Below are 17,339 nucleotides of genomic sequence, written 5' to 3'. Positions count from 1 at the left end.
GCATGTTCGGTGTGACGGGGATTCGAACCCGCGACCCTCAGATTGGGAGTCGAGCGCCTTAACCACTTGGCCATGCCGGGCCTAGGAGTAAGGAAGGATGGACAACACCACCATATGCGTTAGTGAGGGGTAGATATAAACAATACTTGGGGAATGGATCTGCCGTCCCTCAGAACCCCATCTCAGACAGCAGTGTTTATGTGTTAAAATTTTGTATATGAATATATTCTTTTGTTTATAAACAGTTAAAGTTCCGGTACCGTCAGACTGTTGAGTAGGGATCTGGGAGTATAATCATTACTCCTGATACACAGGTTTTGAAAAAGTTGTCAGATCTGGTGTTTCTTATTAGATTAGTCGATCGATTTTCATTTCTGATCAGACCATTCGGCTCAAAATGACTTTTGTACTAAAGGTGTTTGGTTTAACCTCGCAGTCATTGAGACTCCCCGCGCGACCATCAGATTTGTTCAGAACTCTACGTACTCTACTCATACTTGAGTAATCTAGGCAGATCACTTAAGTGTAAGGCAGCAGAATTGATCCTGGTTGTTTAACATTTTATAAACTCTGTATAGACGAAAGAAACAGAGTATGCAATATTGTTCTGAATTTTAAACAAAAATAATCCAGTCTCGGCATGTATATGAATTACAAACATGTTATAAGTTTTCATTTAATCACTAAGAAATATTTACGTATTTCAAATCAAATTCCGTAAGAGATATCGTTAGTATGGATAGGATTAGTTTTTCTAATTCCATAGTATACGTCTGTTACTCGAAGGTTTTAAGCTTGTATTGCGGAATGGAGTATCGAAAGCCTCAAGCCTAAAAAGTCTTACATATACGGATAATATTCTAATAACTGACCTACCTAAAAGATCACTATTATAACAAACACTATGCACTTTCAATAGCATCACAACATATTTCGATTTATATTTTCACGAAAGGCAGTTCAACGTTGCTCAAGCAGTAGAACTATTCTGCATAAGAAAATTAAGTCTTTTCTGTTCATTTTGCCCTTGATGGTTCAGAGATAAGTTTGAAGGCTTATAACGTTAAAAATCGGTTTCGATATCTACTGTGAACAGAGCACAGACAGCCCATTATGTTGCTTTATGTTTAAGAACAAACAAACAAACTGTTCATTTGAAAATCAATATATGAAGATATTTACATTTGTGTTGCCCCTGTTTGAGCTTATTCTTAATTTTATTTTTATTTGTTATCTAGTGGTTAAAGGGGAGTCGGTCCCAACTTCCGCAGCTAAAGAAGTTGCTAAGAAGAGCCACTTTAACTTTAAGAAAGAACAATTGGCCAAGGTGCGCTGAAACAATCTTTTAGGACAATCGAAAATTTGTAGAAGTACAATGAACATCATACGATTATATTCGAAAATTAGTGGAATTGGGGTGTTGAATATATTAGTGTACTGGTTCTGATATCCAATAATGAGCTACCTCTGGTGAAGTGATATCTACAACCATGTCAAGTTTTGGTAGACAAAAACAGTGGTAACTGCAATTGCTTGCAAGTCCAGGAAGCACAAAGGCTCCAGATTTCCAATTTAACCACTTAATTTTACGTTAGTAAAATCACTATTTAATTCTTCATAAAAGTGATGAGTAACGATAATGATAAAACGCCGTCTTAGAACTAGTGATGACATAACGTTTTGTATGACGTTAGTCACTTTTGCTTACTAAGTGATGTTGAGTAATAGTTATATCACTAGCAAAAGCCTTGGAGTGCAATGTAGTAACTGAACATTAACAATTAGATGTTCGTCGCTATTCCCTTCTTTTGATTTTATCGAAGTGCAAAAGTAAAGAAGCCGAGGGTGTAGTATCTTCTCAAAGAATAATTTTCAGCGAATAATGATCATTTAATTTGAGCAAAAAGATATTGAAATGCAAATAATTCAGAATGTAAATATGTACACAATAATTTTTCATTAGTTTTAGAAAAATATTTTAAATGTTGACCAATTTTATTTGTCATATAAGAAAGAGTACTGCAATAGCTCTCCACCTTTTCTTATTGCTTTCTGTAACACACGAGGCTTGTTCTACTCGCGTAAACAGCATGGCGGTGTGGACTGAATCTCTTGGTGAACATTCGGAAATTGCTATTGTTACGTCAGTAATATCGTCTATGATACTTGTAATCGTTTTTCTTCTTCGTCGCCACGATGAAGATATTTCTCGTATTCAAGGTATGATATATTTTTTTACTGAATTCAGTAAGAATTCTATTATAATAAGAATAATAATAATATTAAGAATAAGAATCTTGATTGGGGAAGAAATATATTATAAAAATATAATCTATAAAGTTAAGCTTACTCTAACCATTCTATCATATTTTTACAGTTTCAACTTACAAGTTACACCGGTGTAGCCGTAAAATTTAGAGATTTTATATTATTGTTTTACCTTCAAAGTTGTCATTACATTTTTTCCTTTCTTTTCATAAACATAAAATAATTGTTACTAATGTTAGCCTACAAAATGAATGTTTTGAAAAAATGTGCATACAAGATAATACTGAAAAATATCGTTTTCTTAGTGAATTTTACAAAATCAGTAGCAAATTGTTGATACTTTTAATTTCATTCTTGTAATATATTAAGTACGTAAAACTAAAATTTAATGTTTGATTAAATTTATTAATGTGGGTAATGTAGCATTGAACTTAGCAGAGTGAAGTAAAAAAGTCCCAAGTTCTATGTCACACGTGATTTCTTTTGGAGTTGATACTTATTCTTATTAGTAGCTTATCGACCAAACAATCCGATCATTTATTATTTGAATATATATCGGAGATATAGTTTAACTTTAAGTTCTAGAAGTAAAGCACGTTCTCTTTTGTTTAACGCTGGCTTGTATTTGTAAAACTTAAATGCTGCAGGAGGTCTCAACGGAGATACAAAGAACATCGGAATTTAGAAACCCTGTATCCCAATAGCATCGGCAAACACATTTTGGAATTAAGTCATCCAAAGGGCATTTCCAAATTATTTTACAACACAAGCCAACAAAGAAAGTTACCTACACATGTTGGAAATCATCGTCATTCGTTTTTGAAAACCAGCGCTTAATAACAGAGAATAGGATTAGCCTCTCAAACGTTAAAACAACCGAAGGCGAACAAACGTTAAACGCAGACGTATCAAAATAAAGTACATAACTTGTACTTTTTTTATCATGTTAAAACTCGCCATAAAATAATATATTGTTACAATACATTCACCAATTTAAATTTATACAATGTAGCCTACGTATATAACCTTTGCATAGGCCTGAGCTAAATAAATTATGATAGCTGAGTAGTAGTAGTAGTAGTACATCACGCCGATTCGGAATTCCGGTTACATCATTGTTGAAATTCTGAGAAGCGATATTACTAGTGTTAGAGGGAAATAACGTCAGTGAATCATTTTATGATGCAAGGATTTAGAACATTTCAAATCTTTTAAACACTGTTACCACAGAAAGAGTAACTTGCTTGTAGTTGTAGTTATGACTTATATAAGTTCAGTTAAATTCAGACAACGATATATCTTACCCAGCTAAACAAAGGAACACGTTAGTAATACAGTAACGCCTGATCAAAATGAACAGTGTAGTACCAGTAGTACGTTATATATAAGGTAGGTTAGGAAATAATGTACTTCTGTATTATTTCTGCACTATGAATTTTGTGCAAACTCTAATGTAACATGAAATTGGTAGAGAAAGGTAAGTACATAAATGTAACAAATTAGGTATTATGTTTATTGTTATTCATAATGATGACAGTATTCAAAGTGTTTGAGTATGGAATTGATCATGTGTATGTAAACAAATTACTGTAAGTGTAACTTGTTAGAGTCACTTAACATAATTAGCAATGATGTAGTGCTAAATTTAGGAAAGAAAGGTCACCATGATTTCACTCTCTTACCCTCCTCCAATGGAAGAGCTCATTATCATTTTGTAATATGGCATTCATGTTTACTAATTAATTACAAATTCAGGAAATCATTGATTGTGGTATATTATTGTAAAGCAGCAGTATCTGCAAAGTCAGAGAGGTTCCAGTTAATGATAAAAACTTTATTTATATAAAGTGTTTCATATTAGAGACATAATTACAATCCCACTGATCCACATTTAAATGTACAAGAAAGCAACACAGGAAATTATCTACATTTGAAATACGAGAGCAGTACTTTCCCTGCACATGAAGTATAGATCAATACTCCTTTGCAAACCCACAGGATTACACCCCTGATAATTAGTTAAGAATTATTGAGTTGTTGCAGTTTAAAATTTACTTGGCTATAGGTATGTACATTGACCAGTTATGTTAAATTAGTTATGGTTCAATGAAAAATTAATCAAACTGATTGTGGAAAATTTGAAGTATTGGTAATATGAATAATATAGAAGCTTGAATACAAAAACAAAATGTAATCAACATTTTGGAGAGGATTCATTTTAATAGTTTTATGTAATGAATATTTTCAATAATTTCAGTTCTTAGCACTTTATTAATTGTGGTAATTATGTTGACATCCATCATCAACAAAAATGTTTTGAGCATGCATTTATTCTTGTACTTTCCATTGTTGTATGAAATACATAAGTTTTATTTATTTTAATGAAAGTTTACCACCAGCCTTAAAGTATCAAACTTATAATAATTAATCTGTTTGAAGAGGTACTTCATGAGAGAGAAATTAGTAAGTTGAATGTTTATTGCATTGATAGACTTAAGAGGTTATAATTACACTAGTATAAATGCTTGTCAAAAATGATGGGAAACCAAAGCCTACCAAATTTGGATCCTCCAATATGTTATGCATTTACATCTTTGTTGCCCATAAACAGACATAAGAAAAATATAGTGCCTTCTAGCTTCAGAAAATCACTGCCTATCGTGAGCAATAACTCATTTACCTAAAGAATGTCTCTTCCCAGCTTTGATCCTTGTCCCAGCATTCATTGATCACAGTTATTTTCTAATCACATCAATTGCATTATTCCAATTGTTCTTTAAAAACCACATTTCTGGTAAATACTCGACCATCGTTCAAAACTTCTCATCATAACAAACAGTAAATTAATTTCACTTGGTGCTAAATAAATCCTTGGTATAAAATCTCCCTCCTTGGCAGACTTTTGTATAGCAGAAAAAGTTCAGAAATTTAGGAGCTATTTACACATATGTTAGTGATTGAATTCAACTAAATTGGGAACGGGCAATGAAAAGAGGCAGTATTATGGGAGAAAAAGGGGAATTGGACTCATGTAACTCACAAAATTTGGAGAAATCAAGCATGACAGACTGATACTTGGCTTTTAATATTATTATAATTGTATAGGTCATTGGTTGGGCCACATTTGGGGTAATGTGTTCAGAGGAGAGCTATTAGGGTGATACCTGGTTGTATTATAAGGACAGGTTAAGATCTGTGAAGATTTGGAAAGGATCTGATTGAGATGTTTCAGATTGGTAAGGGAATTGATAGTGTTGATGCATAATCTTTTATCGTACTTAATCATGAGACTGTAGGATTAGGTGACATAAATTTTGGCAGTATAGAAGTCATCTTAAGCTAAGCTTTATTTTTCTAACAGGGTGATTGGCCTTTGAAATGGGTTGCCTTCAGGTGTGGTGGATGCAGTTAATTTAATGGAGTTTAAGGGGCTTGATAAATTTGTCAATGATTTTTTTTTACTGTTTTGTTTTTAGAGTTTAATTTAGTGGATGGGATAGCCTAGATGGACCAATAGGTCCCCTGTTGTCCATAAATGACATGTATATATACATGAAAAAATAAGTGGATAGAAAATTAGTTTAATGGCATTTTTCCAAGTGGAAGAATGTAAATCATGGATTTGTTTTAGAATCTCCTGTTGGATAATTTCTTTAGAACTATTGAAGTAATATTTATAAATTTGTTGATGGTGCTAAAATGTTGGAATGCTTCTCTTACCCAAAATGAAGGGACTTAAATGTAGAAAATGAATTTTAATATGAGAAGTTTTAAAGCTATTTATATAATTTAAAGAAATTCGGTAAGGATTAGTAGCTCATTTTGTAACAGTAGCATTATGAATATGGTGTAGTAGAAAAGGGATTCAGGTGTGTTTATTGATAAAACCTTTAAATCTTCTGCTAAGACTTTAACTGTAGTGAAAGGAACAAATAGATTTTAATGTGATGGAATAAAAAGGTTGGAAACACAAGCTTAATTATTAGGGATGGTAGGTTTAAAGATGTGGAATCCTAGACAGAGGTTTGTTCTTTGACAATTTCTTTTTTCAGTTGCAAGTGAAAATCTAGAGGAATGGTTTGTCTTATGATGTGGTTTGTGCTGTTAAATTGTGTTGAATATGTTTGTTGATATAAAGGATCTTATTAAGTTGAAATAAAAAAATGTTCTGTTTGTTCTTGTAAGAAATATCAAGACAGTGAAGTTTGTTGTTTTACTAACTTATTCATTTTTCACTCCAAACAAATTTAGACATGAATTTCTGGACTAAACCTAAAATTTTAGTGACAGCTTTGATAATTTATTTTATGCATTATTTAAAACTTAAAGTTAAGAAGTATTTTTAATGAATTTAATATGCTGGTTTAGTTTAATTATAATATTATTAGGAAATTTTAATTCCTAAACCCCAATGACTGCATTAACAAATGTTATTTACAGACCCAATAATGGTATTATATAAAAGTAAATGTTAATTTTTTACCTTAAAGAAATTCTTTAAAGTCTTTATAGAATACAAATTCCATAAAATACAATGTAAGAAGCACAATATAAACCTTTTCAAGAAACATTTATAACTTCAATTCTCTCACCTATTTAAAAAATATGTTAACTTATAAAGTAAAAAAAAGAGATGCATTGATAGGAAATTATTGGTAGTAAACCAAATTGTAATTACTTCTGGATGAGAATATTTACTATAAGACTGGTTCAAATAAGTGATGTTCTCAAATGAAACTTCTTACATGCTTTAACAATCTATGTAATTAGAAAAATTTAATTATTTTTATACTTAGGTCAGGCTATTTACCCAATTTGTTCACCATAAATGTGGCACATTTTGTGTCTAAAAGACCAAATAGTTTCAAAGTAAAAATTTCTGAGAGTGATATATAAACAGTAAAAACATTTATCATAATGCATGTGTCCTCTACCATGTATTTATTTTATTGATATGAAATTTTGTACTTGAGTTGTAATTGCATACATGTTAAATCAACTTTTTTATGCTTTGTCCTTCTAACATGTGAAATTAAAATTAGTAATATATTTGTTTTCAAAATTACTAAGTACTTGAACATTTGCTTGAACTAGTTCAGAAAATGTGAAATCATATATGATGAAAATTTTATCTTTATAGAAAATTTATAACTAGAAATTTGTATCATCTGAGGTGCATATGAAAAAGTTTATACTTGAATATTATGTATAAATGCAACATTAAATTTCATTAGATATTATTTTATAATACTTGATCCAGAAACAACTTATTTCTGTATATTGATTCATTGCGTATGTTAAAGTTGTTTTCATGTGCTGTGTAGAGAAATTCACATGTCATGCTGTTTATGTAATTCAAACACTGCATAATTTACAAGTCACATGTTGTAGTGCAACCTTCATATGCATATAGTTTTTACTTGGGTATAGTCTAACCAAATGTTTCGTTCTTTTCATGTATCTGTCCCTTTTTGTTTCTTATCTGTTAATGTTTTAGAGAATATGGAAAATTTCATTGTACATCATTTGTAGCAGTTATATAAGTTAGATCAAATAACATCTTGAAATGTAAACTAAGCAATAAAGATATTAGTTAATAGTTGAAAAAAATTAAATATTGTACATGTTTGTAGGTTTTGCAAAATATGTGTTAGTATGTATATTTTTCAAGTGAACTCTTAACATAACCTCATTTAAAAGTCAATTGGGTCAAACAAAACATATCTGCTGTAGTCATCACAGTGTTTCTTTAGGAAGGTGTTTGCTTATTTCTTTTGAGGTCACTAGGACAGCTGTAAAACAAGTATTATACAATCTGTGTATGTCACATGCTTTGGTTAGTCTAAAGCTTAAATAGCAGCTATGTGCCTCATGGAATACTCAAGTTAATAATGATGTACAAGCTAAGTAATTAGTATGTAAATATTTTAATTTTTTAGTCTTAAATTTCTTTGTGAAATGCAACTAATTTTAATAAATTTGTACAGATTACTTACACATTTATATAAATAATTGCTGTATGATTAGCAAAGCCTCAATAATTGTCTGTTAGACAGTTTTTTAGAATGATGAATTTGCTTTATTAGCTGAGAACAAAGTCAGTGTAAAGTACTTTGTATTTTTATCTGTATAATAAAGAAAAAAACTTGCTATACCTGTGTAGGTGTTGAATATGGTAAGGTCATTACTATTACTGTTAGAAAAATAAGGTTTCATCTTTTGTATTGATAGGCACTGTGGGTTATTTCTCGTACATAGATATATTTAACAATATTTTCTTCTTTTAGCAACAGATTACCATTACTTTGATATTTTCGTACATACAGGTTTCACTGACTAAGTTTGTATGTCAAGGATGCTTATCTTATGTAGGGAAAGATGTGAACCAGATTGTGCATATAGAAGAAAGAAAAAGAAATAAGCATTATAACACAATCTGTGTTAATTTTAAAATTGACATTATTGTATAAAACTTTGTGCCAATTATTATACCTAAAGTAGCTTCAGTATTGTTATTAACACTGTACAACAATATTTACATTTGGAAATGTGGGGTAGAATTTTTTTGGTCTCAATCATATTTTTGCTACATTGTAGTGGTTGTCGTTTTTGCTTAGAAATTTTAAAAATGAACCAGCAAATTCAAATTGTACATTTTTTTTTTATTATGAAGCATATATTTATTGTGACAAACTTTTATTTAGGTACTGTAAATGTCCCTCATCCTTCAAAGAATAAAGGCTAAAGAGATAAATGATAATACCTATGTTAATTTGATACATTATAATGAAACATTTATGCATTTTAATTTCACTTGCTTATCATGACATTACAGCAAATGTCAAATTTCCATAGGTAAGAGAAGTATGGTTTTGACAATCAGACCAGAAATCATTTGTTGACATTTTCAGTTAATCTTCATGTAGACTGCATCCCATAAAAGTACTATGTACAGGGCTGATTTCTTATATTATTCAAATTAGGTGATCTTTATAAACACAGTTGCTTTCAAACAACCATATAAATACACTAACCAGTTTAATGACTAATAGAAAGTTGTGTTTAAATATCTTTTGTTTGAAGCAATTTTACCAGTATTTCATATGTTAGTAAAAAAAAACCTGAAAAAAATCAGAATTACAGTGAAGTTAGTAGTTCGTTACTACATTTAAAAATGCTGTGAAGTAGAATTTTTTTTTTACATGCATAAACACCTGAATCAGGTTTTGCTCATTTACAATTTAAAATACACACAGTTATTGAGGGGTTGTGTTTTTGATATACTTCACAGATTTTACTGAATTATTTATCATTTGCAACAAATTACTAACGTGAGCAGTCATTCCATTACCCGATGTTTGCTTACATCATTCAAGCACCTTGAATTACTTCATATCATTTGTTCCACATGTCTTTGGTTTAGAAGTAATCTTGTTTGTTACATGCAGTGAGGCATTTTGTACGTGTACATCAACCACACTTACACACATTTATCAAACTTTGTCATATCCTAAGCACATCTTGATTTGTCATGCATGTATTGCTTTAAAAGTAATAGTTGAACAGTTTCTTTGCAATCCTGATAAATATCTAAATTTATCCCAGAAATAAATATACATGTGTGTAATTGTTAATCAGTACTAAACATCCAAATAAAGGAAACTTTTGTACAAAACAGATAATGCTTATCTCAAATAATGGTATATATAATTTATTTTACTGATGAGATATGCACTGTTTTATTCTTAAAATAAAACAAGGCATGTGATATTCCATGTACTCACACAGACAGTTGTGCACCTTGTTTACAGCAAATATGTACTTGTTATTTCAACTATCAAATAAGTAGCAATTTGAAATTATAACTAATGTTATTTTTATAGTTTAGTGATGTAAACTGAAACCCTTAAATGTGTTTTTACATCAAAAACAGACATGAGTTTTATGGCTCTTAAAAATTACATAACATTAAAGAAATAAGGATGAGTATAAATAAAGGATGATGATTATTCATTTGTGACATATATGTTATTTTTTTCAATGATTTAAAGCTTAAGTGTGAATTTTTAAATTTTTGATGAGCTTGAGCTTTTTTTGACAGATTCAGATTGTAACATTGAAGAGAAAGTTTCAAAAACTAACCATCGGAATAAGAAAAAGAAGAATTTATCTACTAAACACAGTAACATGAAAGCCCAGTACACTCAGCCTTGGCTGCTTTCGACTCTCAAGAGCCACAATGGTAACATTCTTGATGTGAAATTAAATAGCAATGAAAAATATTTGGATTCATACAAAGAAGGTACTGTATTTTCCTCACCTGTTACATAACTTAGAATATTTTAGAAAGGTACATAGTCTATATATAATGGTTTTAGATGTTATGTGCTTTTAAAAAAATCGAGATCAACATGTGACTTCTTTAATGAAGCTCTTGTGTTCTTGAAGTAACTGTGTGTGTGACATATAAAATTTATTCTTATATGAAGGCTTTTAGCACAGTCTCATTATGAATCAACAATTTTGCTAAATATGATAATAGTAATTTTAGGGTCATCTGTTTCTATATAAAAATCTGTATTTAATGATATTATTCATTAAAAATATATAGCAAAAAGTTCAAAGAATAATCTGATTTTCAAGAATAGCAACTTTTAAAACTTCAGAATCGTGTATAACATTGTTTATGGAACTTATCTACATTAATGTAGAAATTTATTAAAACTCCTAATGTTAATCGTTTATTAAGCAAATTATTTCAATAGTTACTAATCCTCTAAATGATTTTGTTTCCTTCAGCAAAATAAACAGTTTTTAAGTTGTACAATGTAGTAAGACTAAAACTCAAACATAACAATACTTTTTGTATCATAATCTTAGTGTTCATTCATGCTAAATCGTTATGAACATAGTTTTACTTTTTTTTGTTTAAAAATACTGACCAAGTTGTATTTGTTGCTTTAAAAATGATAGAATTAGCATTTTTTGTATTAAAGTATTCTTTAAAGATTACAAAAAACAATTTTACAATAAAAGAGTATTAATAAATTTAGTATTTAGTTTTTAAATTATCAGCAATATTGCTGTTCCACAACTGTGAGATTTCAAACTTTTATAGCTGGTATATGAAAAGTATCCATTTTAGAGCAACTAACATTTAGAGGTACATGTAAAAAAATTAATTTTTGAAGTGTCATTTATTCGTATGTATATGTGAAGATGTTCTTGTATTTTGAATAACATAAAGGCAACATCAGGTTGCTTATTTGTAATTTTAAAGCTCTATTAATGGATATGTTCAGAGAGTTATCCACCATTAGACATTCAAGTTTAAGTGTGATAAAACATCATTATAACAATCATGGCCTGCTGAGGTGTTCTTTGATATATTAAGACTTTATTATTAATGTGGTTATAACTATTTAATACTTTTTTTTTCTCTGAAAAGTATTACAAATATATTTTTTTGTCACTAAAGTTTGTAGTTCATGTTAACAAAAACTAAAATATATTGTCTTTTTTTTTTCTTTTTCATATTGGTTGCTATTTCTTAGAAAGTAATCGAACATTTGATCCAAAACCAGAAGTTATATAGATAATGATCCTGTTGTTTTATTTGTTCTTTATTAGGTATCTGTAAAGTGATTCTTAATTTTTTCTTGTTTTTCTTACAGGTGGACAGAATTCAGAGAACCAGGAAAAGTGTCATAAAGAAAAAGCTAGGAAGAACTTTACACGTGCAAGAACTAAAAAATCCCGGCATAGCAGTGCTCTAAAGAATGCTCACAAATGTAACCCTTCTAATAAAGGGGAAAATGAAATCAGTCATCAGCCTAAATACATGAATAACAAACTGCTCTCTCCACTTCAGATTTACAGGAAACTTAAAGTAGACGAAAGTGAACTGTACCATCGATTGTATTCTTATATTTTGTCAAAGGAAGAACAAAGAAGGAATGGTTTTCCTGTTAACCTACCAGATGATTCTGGTAGGTTGATCATCACAAATGGTTTTCCACTTCCATTCAAGAAGGATGTTGTTGACCCTACGGAACGAACATGCTGCCGATGTCGTGCCAAATTTTATATCACTACAGATGGGGAGTATCAGGCAAATGAAGAATGTGTATATCATTTTGGTAAAAAACAAAGCTCTTTTGATGGCGGTGTGAAACAAGTAAGTTATTCGTGTTGTGGAGGACAACTAGCTGCTTATGGCTGCAACAAAAGTAGATTCCATGTCAGTGTTCAAAACCATGATACAGTTGATGGTTTTCTGAAAACAAAATTGAAGAACAAAGGCAAGAAAATGGGACACTATGGGATATATGCCCTAGACTGTGAGATGTGTTTTACACTCAAGGGTCTAGAAGTCACCAAGGTAAGTGTTGTGGGAGTTGATGGATTAACGGTGTATGACTCTCTGGTGTTACCAGAAAACCCCATTATAGATTATAATACCCGTTTCAGTGGTATCACTGCTAATGACATGCTGAATGTCCACACTACCTTGACTGATGTTCGAGCAGTATTACTGAAGATGTTTAACTCTAAGACAATTCTTGTTGGTCATGGATTGGATAATGACCTCAAAGCTTTGAAGCTTATCCATGAGACTGTGATTGATACTTCCATCCTCTTTCCTCATTACTATGGTCTTCCATTCAAGCGATCTCTCAAATCTCTCATTAAAAGCTATTTGAAAAGAACTATCCAAGAGAATGGTTTTGGCCATGACAGTGTTGAGGATGCTAGAGCCTGCATGGAGTTGGTTTTATGGAAAGCTATAAAGGATTGGCAGGCATGAAATAATTTTAAGAACTCTTTATCCACTGGATTTCTCTCTAAAACTTTCTATGGATTATTTGACCAATTTACTATTTCGCAAGTCCTGAGTGTTTGTCTTTCATTTTAATAACAAACCATGATTTTATTTTTGTTTATATATGTGACACTGTTTTTCGCTCCACTGTAACCATTCTATTTTGCCATCATAGTACACAGATACTTGTTCTTGCCAAACTAGAAATAAAAAGTGCAAGGACAGACTCTCAAAGATGAAAATAATAACTTGTAGTGTAAGAGAGAGAGATTTTTTAAATCGTATTCAGAAAATTAATTTTTTTCAGGAAAACTTCCAGTTCAATGTGATTATTCGAGAAATGGTAATTTACCCGATTGTAACCATATCATGTAAATAATAATTTTTAAGCATTTGGTAGGAAGGAGAGATGTCAACGTAATCATCTAAACTGTGTTACTAACATGATTTTTTTTTATTTTATGCTATTATAAGCTTATCATCTAAGTGTCAGTATTTAAATTTTCAATTTTATTTGGGACAAATGCAGTTTGAACCATGTGATATATTTTTATGAAGTGTGTGATTTTAATAACTTAGCTATTATCATTTTGCACCAGTGGTTTCAAACTTGAAAATAGACAAGTTTTAACTGTGAACTGATTCTGAAATATCTAGTTAGCTCACAATTTAAATTAAGAAACTTGCATATTCAACAATCATAAGAAGCTATCATTTTATGTGTATTTTTAAATGTGTGTTGGCCATAATCATGAAGCTGTTTTGTACAATACTATTTGCTCACAGTGTTCTGTTCAAGTACAAGTAGAACATTTTGTAATTTTTACAAGCAGTTTTATAGGTTATGGTTTTAGTCGATTTCAGACTGTGGATTTTTCTAGCAGTTGTCTGTAAATTTTGTACTTTGTTTACAATTTTTGTACAGATTTAAGTTATTTACCAAGTTTCTCTAAAGATTTGAGGAAATTGTTAATGGCAAGAAATCTTTAGGATGGAACTGGTTTGGTATTTAAATATTGTTTGGGAAAGTGATGTGAGGTTAAGTTGTATGTTTCTTTAGCAACTGATAACAAAATGGACATATGAATTTGGAGATAAGAACACTGGAAAACTTGGAGTTTTTATGGAGAGATTTTAGAGTGAAATAAAACAGTAGGTTTTAAAAATGTGTGTGCTTCTTGTGTAAAGAAAAAACAAAAAGTAAGATATTTAGCTTGATATTATTGAATGTAGATATAAAATAAACTGGAAAAATCATTGGTAACTTAGAATTTCTGCCATATGGTTCAAGGTGATTATAAAGAAAGTTTCACAGTTTAGGGTGCCATATTTCACAAATGGTATGCCATAGAATGGTTAAATTGCACAGAAGTGTTAAGGGTATCATGTGGATGCAAATTCCACAGTTTTCAGATGGTGCCACTATGACCTAATGTCTAAACAGTCACAGCAGCTGTTCAAAATGTACTCCTCCAGCATCCAGAAAGAATTGCAGCCATATAAAAATGGACATTACAGCAACAATGTGCATCTCATCTGGTATGCTGACAACTTCCTAGACAATTGTGTTTTTGATGTATCGAATTGTGCAAGACTTTGGGTAATACTTACAATCAAAAATTACCTGATTTTAGATTTGGTGAATTAGATAGCTGTTCACAAGGAAAGTCATGAGTAATAATTCTGTTCTGAAAATTTTCCTACAAGAATGTTTCACCTGGTTGCAAATATGCTGAGTGGCACCATCTTACGTGAACAACTGTAATGTTTGTCACATTTCTTTGATGTAGCATGGAAATTGCATTTGTTGGGAGAATTTCATTGACTGTGCAGATTTGCAAAACATGTGCTAAAGGTTTTTCAGAAAAGTACAGTCCAGTCACAAGGTCAGCTGTGAAACTGTCACATTAACATCATGGAGACGTGTAGAAAATGTTAGATGTAGAGTACTTTCCAGCCAAATAATGCAGTTGCATGTGTTGACACTTCTAAGAAAGATGAAATTTGTTTCATCAGCCCATAAGATATTGGTCGGTCATTGGTCACTGACTTCCAATTTGACATGAACTGCAATGTAAAATAAATATGTTGAACTAAATCCATCTCCTGCAGTGCTTGAATGGGATGCAGCTTATAAAGCATGGATTCTCAAGCCTCCTCAGCACAAGGCCCCCCAGGAACATTTTGCATCTGACTGAGGCCCTCCATCCAATGAATCTGTAGGTACTGAGTAGTTTAAAAGTATTGTGTATGTACTGCAACCCCCAATTTGAGAACCAATGTTGTAAGGATACATTTATAAAATTGACCTAAAAGCCTTCTGAACAGTATAACTTCACAAATCCAGATTCCGGCTTGTTCAATTATGCCATGGTGGACCTCAGTGATAGTTTTATTAGGTGTCTGTGGTCTGCCTGTACATGGCTTATCATAAGTATAACCTGTATCCTTGATTGTTTTTATGAACTTGTGCGCATCAACAGTGGAACAAGGCGGCCTTCTGCAGATGTTGTGCGCTCTATAGTATTCCCCGATAGCTGCCTGGGCATTACATGCTTTTTTGTAACAATATTTCACTAGTTCACCTCTCTGCACATCTGGCAGCTTCAAGTTGGTTGAATGAGCTGTAGTACAAATGACAGTCCTATTTATATCCCTGGGAAATGTGTGAAAGAAGCCACAGTGGCATCTTTGGTGGCAGCTGTGATATTTGCATCTGCTTGATACTATTGACACTCCTCTGCAGATATGATGAACTGAAAAATTTCTTTATAATCCCCTTGTTTGTGTTTGTATGTGAGTATATATACATGCATATATAACAGCTACAAAAAAAGAAAGTGAACTGTGTAATATACATTAAAATATACGTTTTCACAGACAGGAGTACTGGCCAGTCTGTATACCTGAGAGTCTTCAGCATGACACTCAAGGCTTTAGTGCATTTCTTTCATTCTGATGTCATTTGGTGGATTACCTACATTTCCTGAGTGAGTTCCCATTGGTAGTTGATGAAGTCTCTCCAATCATCAGAAATCTGATGCTACCCTGTAATCACTTTTCTCCTTATCTTGATGACAGTCTTCACCCTGGAGAATAATCTGCCAGCTTGTCATTTATTTTATAATTTAAAAGTGACAGTGATGTTTCCACTGCAGTTGGTGGCTTCATCAGTAGATCCTGGGCTACTAGTCAACCAGCCAGATATGACAAATTCATTGGGACCAACTGTTTCATTGCAAACACAGCCACAGTTATATATTCAGATCAAATTGATTTTTTTTTTTTTGAGTGATAGGATAGGTCCACTGAATAACAGGAGATTTGAAAAGATATCTCCTATAGAGTAGTTCTAATTTTTCAGAATAATTGAGTACATGAGAATGAAATAATGAGGCTGTACACAATTTAAAATACAAATGAGTAATATTTATAACACAAATGCAGTGTGTTTGTACTTGCTTGGTTGAAAAAGGATGATTGCTTTTACATGAATCAGCTAACTGACTGTCTTCCTTGATCATATACCAGATTGTTAAATATTCCTTGCTTAACAGGTAATGTTGGGTTTACCTAGAGCAACTTGAGCTACCCATGTGAGAGGTTACTGTCATTCAAAATTTAGCAAGGTTTTAAATAATTATAAGTTTGGATCAAAGTAAGCAAAACTAAAAATCAACCAGGCTATCAGTGTAGCTAATCAAATATACATTTTTCACCTCAATATATTGCCCGACCTGTTGTTGAACGATAATGGTACCTATATTTTTTCACAAAGTAGAACATTACAGCTATATCACACATGATAAAACAGGTGTTATCTCAAGGAAATGAAAGCAACTTAAAAACTATTTTGACCACATTTTCCGTGAAACTACACATACCGGAATAACTGACAAATTTTAAATGATAGTACATCAAAATAAGGAGGTAGAAAATGGTATTTTATGCTTATATAATGTAATCTTTAGGACTTTTTTCGGAGTGGGTTTTTTATCCTTGTGTACATTTACTCTTGGCAGCTCAGCATAGATGTTCCCTAGCTTTTTTATGTCATAATCCTGTTGAAGATTATATCAGATATTCTTATGCAGGTGTTGCTCCAACCATCCCTCTAATGAGGCCCGGCATGGCCAGGTGGTTAAGGCACTCGACTCGCAATCCTAATGGTCGCTGGTTCGAATCCCCGTCACACCAAACATGCTCGCCCTTTCAGCCGTGGGGGCGTTATAAAGTGACAGTCAATCCC

At 31.6% G+C, this 17,339-nt stretch overlaps 1 protein-coding gene across 4 annotated transcripts in view; it reads left to right on the top strand.

Annotated features, from left to right (window-relative positions):
* Window positions 1-14,250, top strand: part of LOC106461241 (exonuclease GOR-like) — a 30,723-nt gene extending 16,473 nt beyond the window's left edge. The window contains exons 1-3 of one of the 4 annotated variants that reach the window (XM_022388109.1): window positions 1,723-2,220; window positions 10,370-10,510; window positions 11,943-14,250. In XM_022388109.1, the coding sequence (XP_022243817.1) occupies window positions 1,983-2,220; window positions 10,370-10,510; window positions 11,943-13,075 (1,512 nt within the window). In that variant the 5' untranslated portion in view covers window positions 1,723-1,982 and the 3' untranslated portion in view covers window positions 13,076-14,250. Of the gene's footprint in view, window positions 1-1,722; window positions 2,221-3,416; window positions 3,658-10,369; window positions 10,571-11,942 lie in introns of those variants that run through there. The other 3 variants (XM_013921048.2, XM_022388110.1, XM_022388111.1) reach the window with 3 other exon arrangements.
* Window positions 14,251-17,339: the final 3,089 nt, after the last annotated feature.

This window comes from Limulus polyphemus, unplaced genomic scaffold (genome assembly GCF_000517525.1).
Source record: "Limulus polyphemus unplaced genomic scaffold, Limulus_polyphemus-2.1.2 Scaffold921, whole genome shotgun sequence".
NCBI lineage: Eukaryota > Metazoa > Arthropoda > Merostomata > Xiphosura > Limulidae > Limulus > Limulus polyphemus.
This window is presented reverse-complemented; position numbering and strand designations above follow the sequence as displayed.